The 27,043-nt window shown below is 31.8% G+C and overlaps 12 protein-coding genes across 12 annotated transcripts; 8 read left to right on the top strand and 4 right to left on the bottom strand.

The window, feature by feature from the left end:
• Window positions 1-170: 170 nt before the first annotated feature.
• Window positions 171-2,297, bottom strand: BN7_360 (uncharacterized protein; the record flags this gene model as incomplete). Its single annotated transcript, XM_011278918.1, has 1 exon — window positions 171-2,297. One exon carries the CDS (start codon window positions 2,295-2,297, stop codon window positions 171-173), a length of 2,127 nt encoding a protein of 708 aa, XP_011277220.1.
• A 596-nt stretch (window positions 2,298-2,893) lies between these two features.
• UNG1 (uracil-DNA glycosylase) lies at window positions 2,894-3,910 on the top strand (the record flags this gene model as incomplete). The annotated part of the gene is made up of 1 exon (XM_011278919.1): window positions 2,894-3,910. One exon carries the CDS (start codon window positions 2,894-2,896, stop codon window positions 3,908-3,910), a length of 1,017 nt encoding a protein of 338 aa, XP_011277221.1.
• Window positions 3,911-4,314: 404 nt separating this feature from the next.
• On the top strand, window positions 4,315-6,180 carry DOT1 (histone methyltransferase DOT1; the record flags this gene model as incomplete). The annotated part of the gene is made up of 1 exon (XM_011278920.1): window positions 4,315-6,180. The coding sequence occupies one exon, from the start codon at window positions 4,315-4,317 to the stop codon at window positions 6,178-6,180; it is 1,866 nt and encodes a 621-aa protein (XP_011277222.1).
• Window positions 6,181-6,453: 273 nt separating this feature from the next.
• Window positions 6,454-7,020, top strand: BN7_363 (adenine phosphoribosyltransferase APT1; the record flags this gene model as incomplete). The annotated part of the gene is made up of 1 exon (XM_011278921.1): window positions 6,454-7,020. One exon carries the CDS (start codon window positions 6,454-6,456, stop codon window positions 7,018-7,020), a length of 567 nt encoding a protein of 188 aa, XP_011277223.1.
• Window positions 7,021-8,523: 1,503 nt separating this feature from the next.
• On the top strand, window positions 8,524-10,233 carry NSE5 (Smc5-Smc6 complex subunit NSE5; the record flags this gene model as incomplete). Its single annotated transcript, XM_011278922.1, has 1 exon — window positions 8,524-10,233. One exon carries the CDS (start codon window positions 8,524-8,526, stop codon window positions 10,231-10,233), a length of 1,710 nt encoding a protein of 569 aa, XP_011277224.1.
• Window positions 10,234-10,297: 64 nt separating this feature from the next.
• Window positions 10,298-14,447, bottom strand: SSN2 (Ssn2p; the record flags this gene model as incomplete). Its single annotated transcript, XM_011278923.1, has 2 exons — window positions 10,298-14,332; window positions 14,397-14,447. The coding sequence occupies 2 exons, from the start codon at window positions 14,445-14,447 to the stop codon at window positions 10,298-10,300; spliced, it is 4,086 nt and encodes a 1,361-aa protein (XP_011277225.1).
• A 713-nt stretch (window positions 14,448-15,160) lies between these two features.
• On the top strand, window positions 15,161-17,587 carry BN7_366 (putative hydrolase; the record flags this gene model as incomplete). Its single annotated transcript, XM_011278924.1, has 1 exon — window positions 15,161-17,587. One exon carries the CDS (start codon window positions 15,161-15,163, stop codon window positions 17,585-17,587), a length of 2,427 nt encoding a protein of 808 aa, XP_011277226.1.
• A 1,501-nt stretch (window positions 17,588-19,088) lies between these two features.
• BN7_367 (uncharacterized protein) lies at window positions 19,089-19,967 on the top strand (the record flags this gene model as incomplete). The annotated part of the gene is made up of 1 exon (XM_011278925.1): window positions 19,089-19,967. The coding sequence occupies one exon, from the start codon at window positions 19,089-19,091 to the stop codon at window positions 19,965-19,967; it is 879 nt and encodes a 292-aa protein (XP_011277227.1).
• A 381-nt stretch (window positions 19,968-20,348) lies between these two features.
• BN7_368 (uncharacterized protein) lies at window positions 20,349-21,248 on the top strand (the record flags this gene model as incomplete). Its single annotated transcript, XM_011278926.1, has 1 exon — window positions 20,349-21,248. One exon carries the CDS (start codon window positions 20,349-20,351, stop codon window positions 21,246-21,248), a length of 900 nt encoding a protein of 299 aa, XP_011277228.1.
• A 685-nt stretch (window positions 21,249-21,933) lies between these two features.
• BN7_369 (Peptidyl-prolyl cis-trans isomerase D) lies at window positions 21,934-22,398 on the bottom strand (the record flags this gene model as incomplete). The annotated part of the gene is made up of 2 exons (XM_011278927.1): window positions 21,934-22,122; window positions 22,294-22,398. The coding sequence occupies 2 exons, from the start codon at window positions 22,396-22,398 to the stop codon at window positions 21,934-21,936; spliced, it is 294 nt and encodes a 97-aa protein (XP_011277229.1).
• Window positions 22,399-23,018: 620 nt separating this feature from the next.
• On the bottom strand, window positions 23,019-26,090 carry BN7_370 (transcription elongation factor SPT5; the record flags this gene model as incomplete). The annotated part of the gene is made up of 1 exon (XM_011278928.1): window positions 23,019-26,090. One exon carries the CDS (start codon window positions 26,088-26,090, stop codon window positions 23,019-23,021), a length of 3,072 nt encoding a protein of 1,023 aa, XP_011277230.1.
• A 341-nt stretch (window positions 26,091-26,431) lies between these two features.
• RAD33 (Rad33p) lies at window positions 26,432-27,006 on the top strand (the record flags this gene model as incomplete). The annotated part of the gene is made up of 2 exons (XM_011278929.1): window positions 26,432-26,465; window positions 26,540-27,006. The coding sequence occupies 2 exons, from the start codon at window positions 26,432-26,434 to the stop codon at window positions 27,004-27,006; spliced, it is 501 nt and encodes a 166-aa protein (XP_011277231.1).
• Window positions 27,007-27,043: the final 37 nt, after the last annotated feature.

The following is a 27,043-nucleotide window of genomic DNA, read 5'->3' on the forward strand; positions in this document are numbered from 1 at the left end:
TAGGGGGAGGCTCTGTCTACGCTTGATTCTTCCCGTGTACCGTAATGTAAATGGATTGTACATAGATAAGAATTTATAGCCTTTGCATAAACAATCGATTGGAAATTTTGCATTGGAATGTACATGATAAATCTAAAAATAAATAAAAATGTGTATATCAATATCATTATTCACAACTTACTTTTAATCCCATTTAATCTATATTTCATATCTTTTAATTGTTTAGTTTCAGGTTTCCAATTTTCAAATTCTTTAAATAATTCATCAATTTCTTCATCACCATTTGGTATATGAATTTTAGTTTCAAATAATAATCCTCTCATACACCAAGGTAAATGATAAGGATTCATACCTAATGTTTCAATAGAATAAGGTTTAAAATGTAATGGAATCTGATATTTTAAATCATTTGTATATAATGAAAAATTTAATGCTAAATCATAAACTTGTGGATCATTATAAATCTTGGAATGACCTCCTCCTGTTAATGGACCTGCTAATGAATTACTAATTTCTTTTATAACTCCATGATCACTTTTACCTATATTATGTAAATGATTTGATAATGAAACTGCCTTGGAGACAAAATTTGGTGTTTGTGAACTTCCATCAATATATGTAGCTCTAAATAAATTTGGATGTCGAACATGTAAACAAGTTGAAGAATATAATGGGACCAATTGATCATTTATTGAACCAATAAATGTGATTTTAACATTATTATTAACAATATTTTTCAAACTATCAATAAAATCTTTAGAATGAACTGAATTGAAATTTTGAAATTGAAATAATTCCATTAATGAATCATTTTCAATTGTTGAATAAGCTCGAACAAATAATTTTTGATCAACTCCATAAAATGGTCCATTATTAATACCAGCCATTGCTAATAAACTAATTTTTTTGGTCTTATTTAAATCAATGATTCCATCTTCGATTAATCTTGATAATAATAAAATTGAAACTGGTGAACCTTGTGAATGTGCCGCAATATAAATATAATCTGCAGTTTGAATATCTTTTTCCCATTTTTTCATAACATTATAAAAAAATTCCACTCTATCAAAAATTTTACCTTCTTTCTCTAATGCAATTTTTTGAATTGAAATATTTAAATTTTCACGTTCTGCCCATCTAAGAATTGATTTTTCTGCTTCTTTTGCAAATTTAATTGATGTACCTGTTGGTTCTCCAATTAATGGTCTTAATACTTTTGTAGGGAAAAATCCATGAACTCCAATAATTAAAACTTTTTTAATATCATTATTAGATCTTGATGAAAGTCTATAAAGATGTTTTGGATCTTCAACTTTGAAGCCAAATTGATATTTTAAATTATTAAAATTATTTATAACACTTGTTGTTGTTGAATAATAAGGTAATGTTTCAAAAACTGGAACAACTTGATTTGGAATATGAGGTTTTGATGATAATTTTTTGGATGCTATAGCTTTTTGTTTATCATTTTCTGTTGCTTCATTAGATTCAAATAATACTGCATCTTCGGAAGATAATAAAACATTTGAAGTTTTAGATTTTAATTCTGAATTTGATGAATTCCAAAATGACCATGATGATGTACGTTCATTTTTTTTCAAATTTGGATCTATAAAATCATCTTTGGTTTTAGATGAATTATTTGAATCTTTAGTCTCAATAGCTTTTGGTTGTGATGTTGATAATTCAGTATCAGATTCTGTAGCTGCTGCTTTTTTCAATGATGTTAACGATGGCTTTCTCCAACTCATCCAGTTTCTTTCAACTTCTTTAGTTGGACTTCTACTTATCTTAGATTCATCTGGTACTTCAATATTTGGAGTTGGTGTTGGTGTTGGTGTAGAGCTATTAGTTTCTTCAGCTTGCTGTTGTTGTTGTGTTTCTTGTACAGTACTTTTTGAAGATTTTTCTGATTTTATAGATGCAGCTGATGTATCATTATTAATTGTAGCAGATTGCTTACTAGTAGGTCTTGAATCATCTGATGTATAAATACTTCTTCTAGGCCAAATTGACCAATTTTTTCCCCTGCTCTGTGTTGTATTTGTCTCTGGGTTAGGTGTGGATGTTGGTGTATCTGTAGTTGTATCTGTAGTTGTATCTGTAGGTGTATCAGTTATCGGTGTTGATGTTTGTTCTTCTGTAACTTTTGGTTTCAATTCTTCTCGATCTTTAGTATATGATGAATATAATGATGATTGTGATGGTTGACCAAGAATTCTTGAGTTTTTACGTCGTAATGAACCTGGATTTGATTTTATTGGAGATGTTGGTCTTCCATTTTTATTACCAGGCATTGCTAGTAATAATGATCTTAAATACCTTATGTTTTTGAATCCTGATTTGATCTTTTTGGAGTTAATCTTGTAAAACAATGTTGATTAAGATTGAATATAGCATATAATATAAGTATACCTTGCAAAACTTTTACCTTATGAAAAATCAAATATAATTCTAGATATTAACAATGCACAGTCTAAACGACGCCTTCTTGATTCTTTGCTCTCTTGGTCTCTGATTGAATGGAATCAGCAATTAAAACTTGAGTAAGCCTAACAAACAATTCTTATCTCAATAAATATAAACTTTAATGAACCAGCCCAACAATTTAATCATAAAAACTTTCAAATTCTCAGTTGATTTGAGTTTGATTTTAAAGTTGTCTATTTTCTGTTGTTATCAGTCTTAATTTTGGAATGGGGCCGAGATCCGACCATCTGTATTTTCTGAAATACGTACAAAAAAACAAAAAGCGCGAATGATCCTTATCAATTCCGACTTTTTGTATACGCTTAAATCTTTTATACCTGACGCGAAAAAAAAAATACAAAGTGGATGAATTATTGAAGAAGTGCATTAGGAGTTGATATTGGAAAGGTGATCTAAGGTTGCAATGACACAGGAAGTTATAGAGAAGAGATCTGCTGAGAAAGAGCTCGAAAACGCGGTTAAAAAGCCTAAAATTGGTGGAAAGAAATCTATAACTGATTTTTTCCAAAAGTCATCATCAACTGAAAAGACAAAGATTGTAAGAGAAGAGAAAACTAAAGAGAAGACTGAAGAGAAGACTGAGGAGCCTGAGAATTCCCCTGTTCCAGAAATTACATTTGATGATGATAAATTATCGGATTTCAAAAAAAAATTCATTACAAAATTAACTGAAGAACAAAAACATTTATTATCATTAGAGATCAATACAATTGAAGATTCATGGTTTGAAGTATTATCTGATGAATTTTTAAAACCATATTTTCTTTCATTGAAAAAATTCCTAATAACACAGAAAACCGCCAAACATACAATCTTCCCACCTGAAAATGATATTTATTCATGGTCAAGATTGACACCATTAAATAAAGTGAAAGTTATAATATTAGGTCAAGATCCATATCATAATCATAATCAAGCTCATGGATTAGCATTTTCAGTTAAATCACCAACACCTCCTCCACCATCTTTGAAAAACATGTATAAAGCATTGAAAATTGATTATCCAGATTTCCAAATACCCACAGGTACAAGTTCAGGAGATTTAACTAAATGGGCTGATCGTGGGGTATTAATGTTAAATGCTTGTCTTACAGTGAAAGCTCATGAAGCAAATTCACATGCTAAAAAAGGTTGGGAACAATTTACCGAAGTTGTATTGAAAAAAGCCATATCAAATGATAGGAAAATTGTTTTATTATTATGGGGGACACCAGCTCAAAAAAGAATAACAAATATTAAGATCAATAAAGACAAAATCCATGTATTAACTTCTGTACATCCAAGTCCTTTGAGTGCTAGAAGGGGTTATTTCGAAGCTAATCATTATATAAAGGCCAATGAATGGTTGATAGAGCAAGGAGAAGATCCTATTGATTGGTCATTAGTTGATGGGAACAGTATAGAATACCATAAAAAGTAATATAGATGACCAATTATCGGTTCTTTTTCGTAGTTTTTTGGAACTAGCTGTTAAGCAAAGTACTTTGAGTACAAATCTGAAACCATAGCGACTCAAAGTCCAGGTAATAGCTCTTTATTCTCCCAATTTCATTAAATTTTAGCAGCTCATTTGGGTATGTCCTTGGTTTGGCCAGAAATCCTAGATCGCGTATACTTTTTGAAATCATGATGCGTAAAGTTAACGTTTTGAAAAATGTTCGGATTGGTGTATTGTAAACAAACCCAACAACCTTTACTTATTGTAACCAGACTGGTGATTATAGGTGGTGCTTGTATGCTTAGGCTGGTGATTGATCAATTGGAAGGTTTTTTTCTGCTTTTTGGTTTGGGTAATTTTGGTGTCAGGAGCGTGTCATAAGTTTAATGACTAGAAGAAGTAAACAAAAGGATGATAGCTCATCCACGAGCTTAACAAATGATGATACTGCTAGTGATTCATCTTTGTCCACTTTACCTAGCTCTGCTGGTAACGGTACACCAGAAGTTGAAGATATCAGAGGTAGTTGGAAGAATAAAAAAATGACACAACTTGAAAGATTACTGGAAGTTGGTAAATGGTATTCCTCTTTTGATGAACAAGATGATGAACGTGGTATAAGAGTTGGTAGACTTGCAAATGGTAGACGTGGAACAAGACCAAAAAAGGAAGATCCATATATTGTTCAACAGAGAGAAGAAGAAGCTCGTAAAGAGGAAATTAGAGCTAAGAAAAGAGCTGAAAGAGCTGAAGCTGAAAGAATTAGAAAAGAACAAGAAAAGGAACAAGAAAGATTGGAAAAAATTAAAAGACAAGAAGAATTGGCTAAAAAAAGAGAACAAAGAAAAGAAGAAGAAAGAATAAAAGCTGAAAAAAGAAAAGCTTTTGAAGATAAACGTTTAAAAGAATTGACTAAATTGAAAAAACGTAAAGTTACACCATCATCAACTTCAACTCCTGATCCTGATTCAACTTCCTCGATTAAGAAGAAAGAAAAACCAGTATGGATCGATGGTTATAGACCCTTTTTACCAGAAGTACGTAAAAAAGACGTTGAAATCCCAATACGGGATGGTTTCTTCATACAAGATGTTCATGATGATAAAACTAAAGAAACTGAATCATTACCATTTGATCATGCATCTGTTGTTATCCAAGAATATTTGAAGAAATATAAAGAAATTAAAAATGTTAAACCTCAAAATATTAATCTACAATCTGTTGTTTTCCCTAAATTACAAGAAGAATATTTTTTGTTAGAATCTAAGGATTTTGAACTAGATCCATTAGAAGAAATTGGAAGATTAATGGAATTATTTTCAATTACTTATTTCCCAGATGATCATAAATTAAAAATTTATAATCCTGAAAAACCTTATGAATCAATTGTTGGGAAATTATCAAAAGGTATGGAAGAAAGTGATGAGAAAAAGATTTTGGATGCTATAAATGAATATAATGAACTAGTTAATAAAATCCATGAAGAAGATGGATTCAACAAACATTTAAAAGCTAAGAAGACTATTTCAAGGGCATTTTTACATGAATTATTAAATCAAATGTATTCAAGATCTGTTTCACCATCTGTTCAAAAGTTGAAAAAATATGAAGCTTTCTCAAATTATGTTTATGGTGAATTATTACCAAATTTTCTTTCAAAAGTTTTCGATCAAGTTGGATTATCTTCAAAATCTACATTTATTGATCTTGGTTCAGGTGTTGGTAATGTTACTATTCAAGCTGCTTTAGAATATGGTTGTGAAAGTTATGGTTGTGAAATCATGGATAATGCAAGTGAATTAGCTGATTTACAACATGAAGTTTTCAAGAAAAGGTGTAAATTTTTTGGTATTAAGCCTGGTAAGACTGGTTTTTTCAATAAGCAAAGTTTTGTTGCAAATGAAGCAGTTGAAGAAGTCGTTAATAGATGTGATGTTATCTTGGTTAACAATTTCTTATTTTCACCAGATTTAAACAAAGAAGTTATGAAATTATTTAGAAATTTAAAACCTGGTACTAAAATCATTAGTTTGAAAAGTCTTGTTCCAGCAGGTTATGTGATTGATGGTAATGATTTAGAAAACAAGATGAATTATCTGAAAGTTGAATGTTTCCCCTTGGAAAACGGATCTGTTAGTTGGACAGATAGAGGTGGTGTTTATTATGTTTCCGAAGTTCTTGAACTCTTGAATGAAGATTATTACAAGAAGGGAATCCGCAGAAACAGATCTCCTCCATCCAACTTGAGATGAATGATGTGGATTTCAAAGTGAAACTTATTTGTATATTATTTGCACGTTGTATTATTAGAAAAAATAAATTGTCATTGTTTTATGGAATCTTTAAGCGTATACAAAAGTGTCCATAACGGATTTTAAAGCTTCTTTTTTTTTTGGCACATAAAATTTCCTTGTGAAAATTTTCGAAAACGTTGTCAAGGGAAAAATAAAAAATTCCGAAATTCACATAAGAACATTTGAAACTTTTGAATATTTACATATTTTTAGGTTATTATATCAAGTACAATGTCCACTGAAATCGCACAATTAGCTGCTGAATTGAAAACAGCCTTACATCAATACCCAAACTTTCCTAGTGAAGGTATCTTATTTGAAGATTTCTTACCAATCTTTAGATCACCAGATTTATTCAAAAAATTAGTTAAAGCTTTCAGATTACATTTAGAAGCTACTTTCCCAAACACTCAAATTGATTACATTGTCGGTTTAGAATCAAGAGGTTTCTTATTCGGTCCAGCTCTTGCTTTAGAAGTTGGTGCTGGTTTCGTTCCAGTTAGAAAAGCAGGTAAATTACCAGGTAAAGTTATTAAAGCCACATATGTTAAAGAATACGGTGAAGATGTTTTCGAATTACAAGCTGAAGCCATCCCAGAAGGTTCAAACGTTGTCATTGTTGATGATATCATTGCTACTGGTGGTTCAGCCGCTGCTGCCGGTCAACTAGTCCAAGAAGTTGGTGCTAACTTAATAGAATTCAACTTTGTTATGGAATTAGATTTCTTAAAAGGTACTTCTAAATTACAAGCTCCAAGTTTCACTTTATTATCAGGTCAAACTGAAAAATTGAAATAGACATATTCAATTCAAATGTATTATACGTCGTCTTGTTGATCATGTTTAACATTTTGTACATTATTTAGAAATTATAGATCACTATCTAGAATCTGATAGAGAATACAAGAATTTAGAAAAGCAACTTATATTACAATTGTAGTATAATTTATTGAAAAAAACTTCAAATATTTGATAATCATAACACTTGATTTGCTATTTGATCTTTACTATAGAGTGTGACTTGAATAACTAATTATCACCTTGAGACATATTCTTAATCGTGACTAGCATGAGCTTTGTATATATTTTTCATCCACTTCCAAACGTGGGTATTAGGGACTGTGCAGCTATCAGCTAGATCCAATATATAAACTCAACTCTTACTTATATTAATATTGTATCTCGAGTGATCGTAGAGTTTCTACATGTAATACTTACGTATGATACTTTCTGTCTTTGAGTAATTTTCGAAGCACAATGTAATAGTTCCAAAAGTATTCACTGGAATTTCAGCATATTACTCATGCATATACTTCAGTAAAACTTGTATACCTTCGCTCAACCACATACACAATATAATTTATATGGGAAGAAACATTACATGAACATCTAGATTTCAGAAATATCAAGCAGCTGAAGCAATTAGCTGCTTTAACTTAAATTTAAACATGTGTATCTTTAGTTTCATGAGTCATGTTAACCCACATCAACTATGTGCTGATTTCTCAAAGCTAGCTACTCTTAGCTCACAGCTAGTTGGCATGGTAGATTATTTGATATTCTATATATCGGATCTGCCGGGGTTTATAAAATTTAACTAGCTAATCTTAAAAAAAGGCATAAATCCACTAAAAAGTGTCACAATTTTCTCTATTCTGAGTTTTTTATACACTGTAATATATAGAAATTCATGCTAATTAGCTTATACTGATTTAAAATGGAATAACTTTCTGGAATTTTAAAATTAAAGATAAATTATCAACCTCATAAATTTTAAATCTATCTCAAGATTGTGAGTAGCAAAAACTAAATAAATTTTTTTCTTATTTTTGCCATTATATTTTATAATAGTAACAAATAATTAGTCAAACTAAGCTAAAATAGCTAGCAAAATATATAATATTAATCGATATAAACCATAATAATGTGAACTATATTAAATCTGTATTAATAAGTGATTATATAATCAATCGGGAATAATGATTATCTCCGAACATATATAAATGGATTGCATTAGATCATTATTTTTCGTATAAATTCTTAGTAAATTTAGACTGGACCAGAATAGGACTATATATCATTATATTTATGAAGAACTTTACATCTTTTCCAGAAGCATAATTCCAAATTGAGCCATGGTGCTAATTGTTTTGAGAGGCCATGTAAAATCTAGACTTATTTTTTATCATCTCGTCGCGAAATCAGACGACTAAACTTCGCGTCACATAAGAAAATAAATTTGAGCGTGTACATGGTATACTAAAGCCATTGAAGTCGTTGTTTCATTCAAACCGTTAAAAAATGACTACACAGGGCGCTAGGCCACTCTCTTTACTAGCACAGAAACAGGAAGAGCTTCTGCGAACTTTCATCAATGTCAAACAATATGACAAGTTGCTTTTCTTTCTCGAATCAACTTTATTCAACAACGCGCCAACATTGAATTGCCCTTCACCTTTTGTTATCAATTGTCTATTTACATTAGCTACTTTGGGGGAATACAATAACGCTGGGTTAATACGCAAGAATTTTGAAAAACCATTATCACAACAACCAGTCAGTGTAAGAGCTATAAATATATTAAGAAGACTAGTAAACATAGTGAAAGAACTTGATGAGGATGTGAAAGATGAAAAATCAAATTTTGGAGGAGTGAAGTATGATCAAGAAGATATCATTCATACACAAGAGCAGTTGATTGGCTCACTAAAGCTTATTAGGTCAGATAAAGGTAGATTTTTAAGACCAAGATCAATACAGAAGGCATATAAAGAGAAAACTGCAGAAGAATTGGATGAATTTGATAAGAAAGGATCAGATTCTGATAGCATGATGGTGAATTCTACAGATTGGTCACCTCAGAAAAAGTTACTTGAAAGAAATTTTGATAGATTAAAACCATCAGCTGCTGAAGACGAATCAGAATCTGAAAGTGAAGGTGAAGGAAGTCTGGATAGAAAATCATATTACATTTTAAGAAATGAAAGATTTGATATCGCATTACAAGGTGATGGTTTTTGGAACGCAGTTGCATGGGCGTTACAATGTTCATCAACTAAGGATAATTTAAACCTTGAAGCTTGGAACGTTTGGAAACCAATATTAGAATTGATATTTGATATTATTGAAATTGATCTTGATCAATTCATCACTAGAAAGACTAACAATGAAGATGATGAAAATGGAGAACCTGCACTTTTCAAAAACACTTTAATTTATCAATTTCATGTGAGAGCTGGTTATTATCCAATTCATAAAGTTGCTGAACATATTTTCACAAATAGTAAATCTGGTATTAAGCCAATATTTGTTAATGAATTACAAAAAGCTAAATCAGTGTTCTTGGTAAAACCAATTGGTGAATCAGTTCATCAAGAGGGTGAATTCTCATGGGGTAGTATGAAATTTAGAAAAAGATTATATCATTTAACTGCAAAAGCTATTTATCATTCTGATTTAGAACATGCTACAAAACAACATAGATGGTCTTTAAGGGATTTAGCAAGAAATGTAACAGAAAATTTACTCAAATGTTCATACTCTGATTTCAGATTATTTTTCATTCTGGAAAAAGAAGAAATTAAAGAAGATTGGAGATTACAATTATTACTTGATATTATTTTTGATTTTCTTGTTCAAATTAATACTTTTATTTTCAATTTACCAGATCCTACTTGGATTTATGATCAAAACCCTGATATCTTGGAAATGTTTTTAACCAATGTTACCTATGAAAAGAAATATTATGATCAAAACGAAAGTGGTGCTAGAAAGATGGTTGAAGATTATTCTAAATTAAATCTTGCTCTATATTTATTGATTAATTTATATACTGACTGTTCAGGATATATAGGCCATTCAAAAATCAAGAAGAAACTCATAATAGAATGGAGTGAAACTGGAGAAGCTAAAAGAAGAAAAGTTCTAGAAAGTGTTAGAGTCAATGATTTAGATATTGATAATGATTTATTTGGATTGACTAAAACTATAAAGCTACAGTATAATCTTTAATTGGATAACAACATCATATAATGTAATTACTAATGTCTAAATAAATATGCAGCGTAGTTATTGATTATTCTTTCTCAACACAAATATGTAATAAACAACCTAAACTTTTCTCAACAGCGGCTATATGCCATGGAATCCATGATTTTTCAGAACCAACAACACCAAATAATTCACCAATAGTGGCAAGATTTCTATATTGAGTTAATAAATCTTCCATGAATTCAGAAATTGATAAAGTTCCAGGACAACTTAATACATTGACTTCAAAAGATGCAAGTTTATTTTCACTATTTGGTAATGGTTTAATCAAGAATCCAGTCTTGATACTTAATCTTGTTGGTGAGTTTGCTAATGTATTTGGATTGTTCAAAATTAAAGCATGAAATTTATCAGCAATATTAACAACTGTATTTGAATCATCCGGATTAATCCTGAAATCTGATGGAGAATCTTGAGTTGCCGGTCTTGAAGATAAAGTAAATAAGTCTGGACTATTAACAGCTTGTGGAGTGAAAATTGTAGATGGTGTTAATCCAGTTGATGACCCCACGGTATTAGCAGCTTCCAATTTAACAGAACCAGCTTGTGCAAATGATGGTTCTTGACTAAACAATTTATCAAATGGATAAGATGGATCATATAATGATAATAATAATTGTGAATCTTCATTAACAGAAACAACAATCAGTGATAATTCTCTAAAACTTGATGATAATCTTTTCCATTGTAATAATTCATCATCAGGAATCATACCATCAATTCTTGTTAAAACTAAGTATTTTTTCCCAGCCATTTTTCGTGATAACTTAACAGTAATATCCCAAATTTCATTTGTAACTGTTTCCAATGAATTTTTAACTGTACTTGGTGAATGCCATGCTTTAGTTTTCCTTAATCCACCAACTTGATCTGTCCATGCAGCTGCACACCATTCTTTATCAATAGATCTACCATATGCCAAATGTATGAACGTATCTTGACTTAGAATCTTATCAGATACTTGATCTTTTGTAAGTTGGAAACTGATTTTGGATGGTAATTGTTTACTGATTGATGTAAAAGTTTCATTTTGATCACCAACGGAATTATATAATAAAAGACTAAGTTTTGTCAACTTATTAATTGATAATATTGAAAATGCACCACCTTCAGAAATATAATGACTTGGTATGATTTTCAGTATAACATTGATTGGTAATGATCTATTATTTGGTAATGATAACATTTTTTCCTTCATGCTTTGGAATATTTTACATAAATTTATAACTGAATTCAAATCCTGTTTGAAATCAATAAGGAATATAACAACATTTTTATAGTTTGAACCTTTTACCCACTGTTCATTTAATGATTTTGATATACTAATTGCATTTTCTTCAAATTTATCATCATTATAATCAACTGAAACAACACTATTATTAAAAATCCCAAAATTTATTCTTTCAACATGACCCAATTGTGATTTTTCATAAATTTCACCAATGTCATTTATAAATGTTAATGATTCATTCATTATTGTATTGGGTGATAATATTAAAGTTCTAAAATCTTTTTGTATTGATGGAGGTGAAAAACTCATCGAGTTCCATAAAAATAAAGCACTTGAATTGGTTTTGATAATTTGATTTAAACGTTTAACATTTAATTTAGGCTCAGGTATTTGAAAAAATATTTTATCATCAATCAATTTAGTTTCATTATCTTTGGTTAAAGCTGGAGAAGCAGGGAAATCCAATGAATCATTACCAGGTGTTGTTGAACTTAGGACATATTCTGGATTTTTGAAAGAAGATAAAGGTGATTCAGCCTGTAAATTTGATTCATGATGATGGTGATTATAATCCTTCAATTGAGCTTCGTTAATACCAGATAATTCAGCTAAATTTGCCTCATGAATATCAGGGAAAGTTTGTGCTAATGCTCTATGAATACTTTGAGGAAATTCTTCATTATTAGTTTCAATTTTGGGTATAGATTCAATTAAACTATTATTATCCCAAACAATTTGATTTAATAACGTATCAATGAGTTTTGAAATTTCTTCTCTTCGAATCTTTGGTGAATCTGAATAAAATTTTGATGGGATTGAATGTAATGGAATGGCACGAAGCAGGAATGGAATGCAATTCGGTGATCCATTAACACCACCGACACCTGGTGATGGTATTCTATTGTCTTTTGAAGGATCATTATCATCTAGTGATATGACTGGTGTTGATTCTAATTTTAGTTTTTTAAATTCTGGTTCTGCAGAGTTTAATTTCGAATCTTTTATCAATGGGATTCCATCACCTGGTGAAACCATTGAGCTAGTATTGTTTGTACCAGTATCGAGTAGTTGATTACCATCTTCATCAATACTATGCTTTAAGGTTACAGATGAATCATCTTCCATTTTATCATCATCTTCACTTTCTTCATCTTCATCTTCCTCAACATCGTCATCATCTTCGTCTTCGTCATCATCATCATCTTCGTCTTCGTCATCATCATCATCAATTGCATTACTTGGTATTATTGGAGGTGTTCCATCTTCACCTTTTGGGGTTTCAACATTTGATACGAAAAATTTACCACCAGTGGCATATTTATTATCAACACTTGACCTTATTATTGGATTGAAATTTAATGGCGAAAAAATACTTCTTTTTCTTGCAGCCTTTGGAGATTGAACAGGTTCTGGAGCACCAGGATCTGTATACAATGGTGAAGTTGGTAATGTCATTTCTTCAATGGGTATATCAAATTTGTTTTCTAATATTTCTGGATCTTCAGATGTGATGTGTTCATCTTTTTTATCCAATTCACCTTCATCACTATCAATATCTAATCCATTATTTGTTTCTTCCAAGACTTGATCCAATTCTTGTTCCAGTTTATCATCAGCTAATGGATCTTCTTCACCGTCATTATCAAAGAAATTGAAATCTGCATCTGTAACACCATCACCGTCACCATCACCAAAAAGATCATCATCTAAATCACTCCAGTTATCTTGTTGACCTTCATTAGTTGAATCATTTATATCTGCTGATTGTGATTGTTGTTGTTGTTGTTGATGTGCTTGTGGAGGCGATGTACTTTTTTGGAGTTTCAATTCATCTGATTGTGCCCTTTGTAGGTTAAATGCATCTGAAGTTGTTGCTGGACTTTCAGTATGATTTACTGGTGTATTATTTGCAGTTGGGATATTTGAAGGTGTTTTAACATTTGAAGTTGCTCGAAGGTTTGCAAAATCATCAATTAATGAAAATGGATCTTGATTTAATTGTGATAATCTATCTTTTGTATGATTTGAAAGTTGATTTGATTTTTGTGAAAAACATAATTCTAAAGGCCATACCAAATATTTACTATTTGCAACTGGTTTCAAATAATCTGAAATTTGTGAAGTGATTGCATTTAAATGTCCTAAATTAGGAATCATTTTTATCCATGTTATAGAACCAGGATCCAATTTGATACTATGAAGTGCAAATAGTGTATCAAGTATACTATCCTGATTACTTGGGTTGGTAGTTATTGAATCTTTGATGTTTCCATTAGCCAAATAAGCTCGTATACCAGATGGAGCTAGATAAGTTGCATATTCTTCATCAATTTTTTTAGTAGTACTGTTGATATCTGAAATTTCACTCAACCTTATGAAATTATGATTTCTTGAAGTTATTGATAGTAACAAATCACCACAATCTGCTAATTTTGGTTCCAATTGAAGTAGTTTATAATCTGGTAAAATACCTGCATTACCAAAGGGTATTATTTCACCTCTATATGAAAGATTAACAATTAGCAATTTTCTCAATGCTTTCAAAAAAGTCACATATGTCAATGGTAATAATGATGATGGATTCTTTTCAGATGATCCATAGATACTTGATGAAAGGAAAGTTTTAGTTTGTGAAGAATTGAGCCCAAATTTCTCATCTGGAGATGGTGGATCTTGGGTGGTTATACTAAAAGTCCAAAGTTCTTTTGAAAACAACACTGCTAAAATCTTTGGATTGTTCTTCCGTAGTGCAATCTCAGCATTCAATATGGATTGGTCCTGTCCACTTTGTGGTGTGAAAACGGTGTATTTAATTTCTGGCGTATTTGCCTAATATTCAATTTTGTTAGTACTGAGAAGCATAGTAATCTGGTTAAAACCTCTAGAAACTCACCAATTTGACAAAATTTGTCAGTATCTTCGACGCTTCAATCTCACTGCCCATAGTCTCTCTATATGAACACACACAGCAGTGCACTTCCTCGTTGAAACCGTATAATCTGAAGTGAAATCGTGAACCTTCTCTTTGATTTTATTAACCGCTGTGAAGTTGATTTTCTAAAGCCCATATCAAAAACCAAACAGAACGAAAAAGCGCGAACCTTTTGAGAGGAAAATACGGTGCGCGAACCGAAATTAGTGTTATCAGAATAGGCTAGAATAAGGCCATTGAAAGGTGGATTTAGTGGTTATAGTATAGTGACTAGAGGGAATGAGGAATATGATGATTTTATGACAGTATTACAAGCTCTTATATAGTGCCATTGGAGTTGTTGGGACTCAGGACCCCTCGCATGCTCGCAGCCATTTGCAGTATTATGCGGTACAGGTCGCGACGATCCTATAAAGAAAGTATGGTAATTGGCATCGGAAATCGGAAATCTGGTATATTGTTTTGGAATGTTTTATACTCATCAACCGAGCATTCTACTGCAACAACCATAAAGAGGTCTGTGCTAATAAATATCCAAGGGAGAACGTCATTTTGAAAGATACACAAGCTCATTTATTAAAATTTCACCGTTTATTAAGAACCTATAATCCACAGCAACTATACCACTATACCATTACAATCACAAGACATCCCGGTCATCAATAGTTAATACCTGAAAACTTTATCAAAGGGTCAAATCAAATGAAATTACTATTCCTCAAATAATGGAACCAAGTAAATGGAGACTTGGAACAACTTTTTCAAGTTTTAGCTCTTCAAGTGAGCCAACAAGCCCAACATCATCATCCGGTGACAAGTCAAGTAATCTATTAAATGGTCGTCTTGTGGAAGGAAATTTGCTATATAGACATCAAGGTCAATTATCAATTGGACAAATAAATAGATTCATAGTACAATATGATACCAAGACTGTTCATTCCATGATAGAGGAAGATGAAGGTGGAAAATATTTATGGATAAGAGTACGAAATGTTGAATTTCAATTTTTTAGACCAATTTATTTCACTGGTCCCTTTTCATTTTATATTGATGTTACACCATATAATTTTGATCATAAGCAAAACTTTGATGAACCTATAGAATTCAATAATGATATTAAACCAGGACAATCATTTAAAGCTAAACTAAGGATAAATGACAATAGTTTTGTTGAAAATGGGGTTTATCAATGGACAATTGATGTTGTTTCACAATTAGCAATGACTACAAAGTTTATACTTCATTATGATTTTATGATTGGTTATGATTATAAATTATTGAGGAAAGTTGGACAAGATACTAAACCCCCGGAGGATTATGACTCTGTGATTTCTGTACAAGTACAAGATACTAAAGAATTATGGACTAAACCACCAAGATTACCAGATGCTCCAGTACATCTCGTGGTAATAACGCATGGTATTTTTTCAAATGTTGGTGCTGATATGTTATACATTAAGGAAAAAATCGAAAAAGTCACTAAAGCTGCAGATAAGTCAAACGTTATAGTTAGAGGGTACGATGGTAATGTTGGTAAATCTGAGAAAGGTATAAGGTTCTTAGGTAAAAGAGTTGCAAAATTTGTTTTAGATCTTTGTGATAATTCAAAATATAGAATTGATAGAATATCATTCGTGGGTCATTCACTTGGTGGTCCTGTTCAAGCTTATGCTATTGCATATATTGTAATATCAAGACCGGATTTTTTCAAAAATATTCAACCAATAAATTTTGTCAATCTTGCAGGTCCATTTCTGGGTATATTATCTGAGTTTCCGATTGCAATTTCATTAGCTTTAGATATTGGTGCCTTAGGTAGAACAGGTCGTGATTTGACATTAAGCCATAGATTCCCATCATTGATAAAAAAACGTAATAATAAAGAAACAGATAAAGAAGATATTGAAATTAATAGGAAATTAACCTCAAAACCAATCTTAGAAGTGATTTTAGATATGGCACATGAAACTTTTGAATCTTTCCAAAATAGAACTGTTTATGCAAATGCAATCAATGATGGTATTGTACCTTTAAGAACTTCTGCATTGTTATATCTTGATTGGAAAGGTTTAGGTGATATTAATAAATTAAAGAAGAAATTTGAAGAAGAAACTATTGGACAAATGGAAGAACAAAGAGGACAACATGTTAAAAAAGGTTCAGTGGGTGAAATTCCAGAATATGCCAATGATGATATGGAACTACAAAAATCTAAACCCAAATTAGAAAAAACAGATACAGATTTATCTTATGTTACAGCTAGTAATATTGATCCAAATGAAGAACATGTTAATGTTAGTGATACAAATCTAAGGAAACCCAAATTCATTGAGCCTGAAAAGACAACCAAAACGAGTTCATCTTTGAAAAACCAGGTGGGTAAAACAAATAATCCTGAGCCAAGTAGACCAAGTACTAGCTCATTAATCAAAAGATCTACCGTTTTATTCACAAATTCCCCAAAGAAACTTTCAAAGAGAAAGAAAATAAAGAAATATGTTCGTATTCAAACAAGATCAAAGGATAAACCAACTGGACAAAAATCACCAAATGAAACAAAGAAGAAAAAAATAAACAATGTTGCTAATGATAATCCAAAAGAAGACGATGAAGAAGCAGAAGAAGAATGGATTGATGTTCAGAAAGGTGATGATGAAATGGATGATTATAATATCCCACCTGCTGCTTCAACCTTTTTATCAGCTGCTAATGTAATGTTATCACCTCCACCAAACCAAGATTATTTGATGAATCCAGACAAGAGAGCTCCGTCCATTTTTCATGACAAAAGGTACAATTTTGATGATCTCCCACCACCACATTATACCAGTAAAATAAATCTATTGAAAAATCATCGTACATTCAAGAATTTCATAAAGAGAGATAAGAATGCAATTGAGGAAAAAATTGCAAGAAGCTGGCATAAAGATATGGAATGGAGGAAAATATTAGTTACTTTAAAACCAGATGCTCATAATAATATTGCAGTCAGAAGAAAATATAGTAATGCATTTGGATGGGAGGTAATAGATCATTTGGTTGAAAATCATTTTGGTGATGAAGCTGCTGAAAAAGAAAAAATCTTTATGAGAAAGATCTTAGAAGCTAAAACTGACAGTTTTAATACAAAATTAAGTAATGGACTACAATGAAAAATACTATAAGTGCAAATGAGTTTGAATTTTAGAGATAATTACAGCTAGCTGTGATCATATTTATATAAGCTAGAGCACATGAACGCTAGACAATATTATACGTTCAACCTAAAATATAATCATACGGGTTTTCAAATGTGAAGCTATAATGGGAAATTAAATAATAGTCTGAACCATGTAACCAAACCTTGATATATGATGACAAGAATAGGGGTGCTAGTTCTTGCAATACTTAAAAGAACAAGATGTGAATTTCTGAATCTGGGGTTGGGGTTATTAATAACATACAACTTAAATGTTGCAGTAATTAAACAGAAATATGAAAAATAATACCCCATAAATCTCTTATAATCCCCTGGGTAAAAAACAGATAAAAGAAAAATGAAAAGCAATTCATAAAATAAGGGCTTAAAATGGCCTCTTTCAAAGCTGTTGTCATCAAAAAATTCAATAATGGTATCCTTCACGGATTTTAATTTTCCTATAATGTTTGTGGAAACCAAAATTCCTAAATTTTCTAGATTGATAGAATTAAAAGAGGACAATAGATTGGTGAAATTTGCTGTACCGCTGTACCAGGATCCACCCCTGTTTGGTTCATAGGCGAAAGCTGGTCTTTGTTGTGGAAATGGTGGTATATTTGAATTTCCATCTTCAAGATTTCTTAGGATAGCGGCTTCCTTCGCAGCGCTTCCAAAGATAGATCCACATTTGTTCTGAATATATTCAAACTGATAGATGCTGTTAGAGATTTAATTCAATGTTCAAATATAAGTTTATATAATAGCATTTCAAACACGAAACACTAGACTGTTTGATATAAATATTGGTATCTAGTCTTACAAAACCAGTGCACATGTTTGTTATTGATTAAATGTAGATGCTCAATGATCCGGTTAATGTAGAATTAATTGTCTCAAACTGATCGAGATTTTCCTTTGTCGAAATGTTTGAAGTATATTATGTTGGTATATATTATTGTACAATTATATATAATAGTATATTATATATATAAGATGTCGTGAATTAGGTAAGCTGTAATCCATTGATTATGTAATACAACTGATCAGCCGTAGCTGATTTTAAGTGAAAAAGATAACTAGATGATCAAACTTATAAACAAATATTGTTAATTAGTCTCACTAGATATATACTAGTACTCAAAAGTATATTCATTAATTGCCAGATTCCTCCAATTGAGAATAATTTTGTCATTACGTATGTATTTCATCGTTCGGTGAATATTTATATTAGAGGGATTTAGCTGAGAAGTTTTAAAATAATGGATTTTAGTTGAGAAGCTTTAGAGTAAAGTTCCTTGATTGAGCAATTAAAATATAAAGTATAAATAGTCAAGGGTTCCCTCATCCATAGTGACTACGAAAATGGTGCATGCCGCTGTTTAAATCAGGATTCAAGTCATATTTATAATAATCAGGTTATACATTTACAGCTACCAGTTGATAAAACTAGAAAGTTAAACTATAAACATACAATCATGCCTAGAACTATAAGGGAGAGGTATTCGGCACCAGCACCATCTACTAAAGAGATATCACACTATGAAATAGCTCCAATGATTTATCATTTAAGATCATGGTGTTCATCTAAAATGGCAAGAACTGGATACAAACTTATGGTACATCCATCATGGCTAAAGCAATTCAAAAGTTCTATTTACTTCGTGGATAGTCCATCACCTTTATCAGACACGAGTGGCAATAAGAAATTAGGTACAGGGGAAGATCCATTGTTATTTAAAAGGTACTCACGAAAACGAGCCAAGCTCAACCTTTTTTCAATCACAACACCTACCAATGATCAAATTGCGAGAGGTGAGGAAGTCTTCCCTAGTTCTGATGCTTACTATTTCAGAGTGGATAATGATCAGGTGAATTTAGAAACCTCTATAATGAAACTTTTAGAGGACATTTCCAAGAGTGAAAAATCCAACAATGTCAAATCTCTTGGTGATTACAATTTTGTTTCTGACCGTTCTCAACCATATTTCCCAGACGGATACGATAGCTTTATAAAGACTCAAGTTTGCTTTTTGATGCATGCTAGTAAATGTTGTCCCAAAAGAATCTTAGAAATCATGTTGAACATCATAAGGTTTGGTGGTACATTGGATGAGCTTGATGTAAGATTTGTGGAGTTTAGAAATCAAACACACTCAGTTTCTGTTCTTTGTGGTACAGAATGTGATGATGATCGTGCTAGTCTGGTTCTGGGTGAGTATTTCAAATCATGGAGGCAGGATGTTTCCATTAATGTTACAAGACACGAACCAGAAGATGTATTCTTTATCCCAGGTAAAACAACTTATCATTTGGAAGAGAAAGAGGTGCACCCACCACCACCTGCGTATGATTGAAGGGCATAATGTGCTCATAAAAACATGTCTAAATATAAACTTTCAATTTCTACGCTAAGTTATTATGAACAGATTAATGTAGTAAATAACGACTATTACCAGTAGTATATGATGTAGCTTAAGGTATAGAATTATATAGTCGCATATTATAACTTGACTAAAAAGCTCTCATATATTGAGCCTTGACTCTTGAGTCCTGATTCGGAAATAATCGGAGAGGTTAGTTGAACCATGAGAATTATATAATAGTTCTCACTTATATATAATCAAAAAGACTAGAATTTGGGAAAAAACCTTATATATTTATATTGTTCACATACTGCTATTGTGATTTACACTTCTTTAGCTCAGTTTTCATCACAAAGTTTAGAATAATTCAAGATGACCATCCCCCACCCAGATGAAGAAATTTCATATCATGAATTGGCACCAATGACTTTCGATGACAATATCAGACCATCAAGCGATTTGCCTTTTCCAGCTACTGATATTGGAGAAGATAGGGAAAATATCAATATCGATTCAGAATATCTCAGACGTCTAAATAAACGTGTGTTCTTTGTGGATCATCCTCTACCATTAATGAATGCACATGATAAAGAAGATAATTTGAGAGATTTCACTAGATCTTCACCAATAATGACAGCAAAGTATAGTATGTTTGGTATTAAAGCTCCTACACATGATCAAGTTTTAAATTTCAGAGGAAAAATTTCACAGAGTTCTTATGGGTTTTATTTTAGAGCTGATGACGATAATGATAAACTAAAACAGGCTATTATAAGGATTTTAAAAGAGATCACAGTGAGTGAAGATTGTGCAGAAGGAAATAGATCTGATGGTTATAATTATTCCGCTGAGAATATAAAACCATTCTTTCCAAGCGAATACAACAGTTTTGTTGATAGTCATGTTTGTTTTAAATTGAGCCCCAGCAAATGTTCTCCCACAAAAGTCTTTGAAGTCATGTTGAATATCATTAAATTTGGTGGTATATTGAATGAAATTGATGTGAATTTCGCTGTGTTTAGTAACAATACTCACTCAGTAACAGTTGTGTATGGTAAGAATTTCAAGGAGGAATGGGTTAGTAATTATTTGAAAGCATATATAGAAAAGAGACAACAAATGGAAACACCCAGAAATTCGATACACGATCACAATGACATCTATTTCGTTCCTGGAAGAATAACATATCACTTAAAAAGTCGAGATGCTCCACCACCATATGAAGAATCAGCAAAGCAGTTGAATAATAAAGACAATAGAAATGAAGAATAGAAGTAAATTAAATTAGAATACTTTTGTACTTCATCTTCATCTAAAGCGCGAAAACTATAAACCCGAACACCACTTCAATATAATATTTTTCAAAAATTGACATAGAGATTTAGTGCGAAGAAACGTCGAAAGGTATAATTCATCAAGAATATTTGAGCTTAAGGAACTGTGATTTCGTTATAAAAGATGGCTAGTATGTTGTTATATTGTTTAAGAGGAAACATGATATTGTTTTGATTTTTTCAAATGATCCAATACTAACTTTTCTAAACAGAAGCTAAAACCAAACAAACAGTAGTCAAGTTGATCTCAACTGCTTTAACAGGTTACGCCAGACATATCAGCATTGCTCGTGGTGCTCCATTAGTTACACAATTCCGTTATGATCCAATAGGTAAGTACATCATATTTTTTTTAAGATGGGTCCAAGAGCTAAAGGTACTAACAAATCAATCATTAAGCGAAAAGACATGTTATATTTGAAGAAGCTAAAAAGAGAAAAGTTGCAGATAGAAAACCTTTAGATTGGTCCAAAAGAGCATGAGTTAGAGTAAATCAACGTTAATTATGGTTAATTACAAGCTTGTATATATATTGAAGAAAATTGTTAGGAAACATAAAATGTACATTATTTAATATGGGAGATAATAAAATACAAGTAGGATACCACTCAATACTATTTCATCTATTTGGCTAATGGGTTTGCATGAATCGTCACACTTTTGATAAATATTGGTGCTTTGGGTCTTTTCTTTTTATCAACTTCCACATTTTCTAGTTTTGAAAGTGTTGATTCTTGATCTGATTCTGAACCTTTCAATGTTTTACCAAATACAGTATACTTCCCATCTAATGTTGGATGTTTGCCACACGTCTATTGACATTAGTTAGAATTAAAGTTGCCTGAAATGTAATCCTGAGTTGTTAACTTACTATAAAGAATTGTGATCCGTTTGAATTTGGTCCTGTATTAGCCATTGATAAAATCCCCTGTGTTAAATTGTTAGTAAGACTATCAATTCCCTGTAAAATGTTATTAACTTACTCTTTTTGAATGCCTTAAGTCTTCTTTGAATTCATCTTCAAAGTGGCCACCCCATATGGATTCACCACCTTTACCTGTATTTGTTGGATCACCAAATTGTACCATGAATCCTTTAATACTTCGTACCACTTTTGTTCCATTATATGTTCCTTGTGCACAATGAGCCAAAAAATTCTATTGCAAACAATTGTTAGATTATTTCCTGGATCAGCAGCTTAAACAGAACTTACTTCAGCAGCTTTTGGACATTCTTCACATTCAATTTCTAGCTTAATGTCACCGAGATCTGTATGAAGCTGAACATTTTGTTAGTATTGTCTTTTGAAATCAAATTGAACTATTCAACTCATCAAGATCTTCAAACATACAGTGACAGACATTATATCAGTCTTAAGTAAGATAAACTGGATCAAAATTTATCAATAAGGTAGACACAATTGATGTTAGTGATGATTGATGGGATACATTTTATAAGTATTTTTATGTACGTACATCCAACTCTCCAATTACAAAAAATTCGCGATAACATAACATTAGCTTGAACTTTCGATATTATAATCAATTACTACAAGGCTTTTTATTTATAATTAAAAATGACTTTAGCATTTTTTCAAATTTTTTATACAAAGTTCCTCATTTGTACAATTATAATATACAAGTTTAAAATCATTAACGGCAATTTGAATTCAAAAAAAGTTTCCAATAAATTTTTTTTAACATTCATTCTATTCATTATCTGAGTGATATCCACCAGGTGTAGCAGCACTTCCACCATATCCTGGAGTTGGAGCAGCTTCATATGGAGTTTCAGCATCATGATAAGCACCTGGAGTTTCAGCAGAATAAGCACCAGGGGTCTCAGCTTGTCCTGGAGTAGCAGCACTCCAACCTTGTTGTCTATTATTACCCCAAGCACTACCACCACCATAAGCACTAGCACCACCATTGTTATGTTGTGCTCTTTTATTCCAAGCACTACCACCACCACCATATACACTTGAATTACCATGAGTAGATTCTGCACCACCTTGACCCCATGCACTTTGAGCACCACCACCCCAAGCACTTGCATTACCAGCAGCAGGTCTATGACTACTTTGAGCACCACCACCCCAAGCACTGGCACCTCCAGCAGTATTACCACCCCATGCACTTTGAGCACCACCACCCCAAGCACTAGCACCTCCAGCAGCAGCACCACCACCCCAAGCGGAAGCAGCACCACCACCCCAGGCTGAAGCACCACCGGCACCACCACCCCAAGCAGAGGCAGCACCTCCATGTGCACCAACAGCTGTTCTACCACCTGCTATTGGAGTCTTACCACCAGATGCAAAACTTGACCAGGCTGGGGTTTTACCACCATTATTAGATCCAGTAGAACTCCAACTTGATGAGCCACCACTTGTATAAGATGGTGCTTTGTGACTTGGTGTTGAGAATCCAGATGATGGTTGTGAGAAATCTCTGTATTTTGGATTAATGAATTCTTCATAGGGTATTAGTCTACCTGAACCATCAACAAATGCTAATTTATGTTTAGAAATAGATAAGATTTTGTTCTTTGTATGGAATTCAACTCTTGCGATATCACCATTTGTATCTTTAACAATACCACGATAACCTTTATATTCACCTAATCTAATACTGACATTTTGATTCAGAGTCTTATCTCTACCTGTTTGTACTTTGATTGGTAATGGAGGTGGAGCCATTGAACCACCAGCTTTAAATTTAGGATTCATTTTAGTTAAATCAATTTTATCTTCCTTTTCTGTAAAATTGTTTTTAGATGCAACACCTGAAACACTTGAGATATCACTAACGTAAACACCTGAATTTTCAGTAGTTTCTTTTGAATAGATAAATAAAACAGATCTATAAATATGTAAAATCACACCTTGTCTTTTGAAACCATGATTTTCTTTAACAGTATCACCTTTTTTAATTGATTCACCAGTAGAATCAGTTGCAAAGGATTGATCTCTACCAATATCAACTTTTGAAATAATTGCTGATGGTGAAACAGCTGAAACTTTACCATCTTGTGTTAAAATTGTAAACATATCTTTATCAGCTCTTATCACAACACCAACTGTAGTTGTATTTATTCTAACAAGATCATGTAAACCATATTTACCATCGATTAAAGTTGAAGTATCTGTTGATTTTGTTAAATGATTAGCGAAAACTGTAACATCTTTATGTGATTGATCTGAAATGAAAGTAACGTGATCTTCTTGAACAGAAACGACAATACCAGTATGGCCGTTATGTTTACCTCTTAAAACACTAATATGATCACCTGTAGAGAAAATTTTTCTTAAATTATTTGTTGGGAATTCTAAATTACCACCACTAAAACTTATTGGTTTAATCAAAACAACATCGTTAGAAGTTGAAATAACATCACCTTTCAAACCTTTTTGTTCACCTTGTAAAACTTGAACTCTATCACCAGTTCTGAAAACAACAGTTGATGAATTTTTAACAGATTGTGCGATTGATGATAAATCTAATTCTTCAGTATCACCAGTATTGAATTTTGAAACTTCTTCAAGACTTGGTTGAACATCTTGAGTTTCTAAAAATTGAACTTTAAATAATTTAAATAAAAACCCATCGATATATTCTTCACCTTTATAAGAAAAAGTATTACTTGATCTTTGTGTTAAATTTGTTGGATCATTTTCAACAGCTTCTTTTCTACTGAATAATCTTTGTGGTGGTCTAAATTTACTTGTAACTCTTTTACGTTTACCAGTTTCTTCATCAAGTTCCATACCTTTATAATCCAATCTTGGAACAACTTGTAATGTAACTTCTAACCCATTTTCTTCAATAGAATCAATAATAGCTAAATCACCTTTATATTTACCTCTTTTAATTCTAACATACCCACCTGGAGTTAACTTAACTTCAGTGGATTTATTTGCTCTTAATAAATCTGGGAATTCTTCAACCGGAACTTTAACTTTATTATTACCATAAATATCACTTATACCTTTAATAGCATGATCAACAGCAGTTAATTTAGCAGCTTCAACATAAACATAACCAGTGAAATTATCTCTTTGGAAAACAGATAAAATTTGCAAAGCATTTGGTTTACCTTCTAATGTCAATTTTTTCTTTAATAATTTTTTAACAAGTTCTTTTTCTTTACCTGGTCTACATCTAAGAGCCCAAATACTTGGATCATGAATAGATGGTAATAAAAATCTTTGAGAAACAGCACCTGAATCATCAGTACGATATTTATTGGCTCTACCATATCTTTCTTTGAATTGAGCAGCTAATTTCTGAGCATCTTCTTCTGTACTCTTCTCATGAGAACGATCAACTTGTCTATGTAATCTATCATCTCTTGATTGAGGCTCTTCATCTTCTTGACCATGTTCTGGAGCAATGAAACCTTCTTTAGCTAATTCATCATCATCTTCCTCTTCATCTTCTTCATCATCACTGACTTCAGCTTCAACATCAAGGAACCTATTACGTTGCACACGTCTTTTTTTAGATCCTCTCACTCTATCTTCTTCTTCATCTTCTTCATCGTCATCGTCTTCATCTTCATCATCTTCATCCAAAACACCTTGGTCATCATTATCTTGATCATTACCTTGATCTTCTAGACCAATTGGTTTGGTTTCGTTATATGTAGATTCAACGCCATCATCTGGATGTAATTCTGCTTCCTCTCTTGCATCTTCATCTTCTTCTCTCTTAACATCTTCTAATTCACGTAACTCTTCATTAGCTTCATCGCGTTCAAACTCTCTAGAATCATCACTCATCTTTGCAGTATCTGTTTACCAACAACCAACTCTATGATGAGATGACTTTCAATTTGATGTTTTTGATAAATAGAAACTTGTCAAAATCTGATCACTGTTTTCTTATTATTGATATTATTCAATTCAAAATAATCGTGGAAATCAAACTACTCCGATTCCCGAGGGCAGTTACCCGTGATCTTTGCCCATAGTTAAGCGGGAACTAGTCACGTGCAGCATAGTCGGAATTCAAACATCATAGATATAAAGTATTAATTACATTCAAACAGATAAATTTGAACAATTATTGGACAATTTGTTTCAAAGTTTTGTAAAGGTTTACTGGTGATTTGATTGAGGAAATGGTGAGTAAATTGCCTTGTGATTTGGTATCTAGTATAGTACTAACACTTAAAAGGCCAAAAAGAAGAGCTATGTGAACAAAAATACATTGGAACAATTCACACAAGCTAAATCTATACCTCCAGAAATTGAAGATGAAATCTTAGAAGCATTCACTACATACTCTTTAGAAGATGATATGAAAGTTAAAGATCTACCATCTTTTTACAGAGACTTGAAAATACCCAAGAAGTTCATCATTGGCAACAAAAGAATCGAACCAAATCAATTATCTATTGAAGGTACAGATATTATTGATTTTGATAAATTATTACACAGATCATATCAATTAATCTTATTTAGAGATCATAAAGATATAATTTTGGAAAATTGGAATCTTTTACAAAAAAATTCAGATATGAAAACAAGTTTGGATTTCAAAGACATTAAAGAACTTAGTGATGATGTGAAGACTGGTATAAATGATTCTTTATTATTAGATATGGTTGCAATAGCAACTGAAGGACAAAGTGTTCATGTTAATTTTATTGATTTTTGTTATACTATAGGTAAGTTAGGAGAATTGAACTATTAGTCTTCTGGTGAAACGAATACATGGTTTTCTTTAATAA

The sequence above is a fragment of the Wickerhamomyces ciferrii genome, contig 00007 (genome assembly GCF_000313485.1).
Source record: "Wickerhamomyces ciferrii WGS project CAIF00000000 data, strain NRRL Y-1031 F-60-10, contig 00007, whole genome shotgun sequence".
Taxonomy (NCBI): Eukaryota; Fungi; Ascomycota; class Saccharomycetes; order Phaffomycetales; family Wickerhamomycetaceae; genus Hansenula; species Hansenula ciferrii.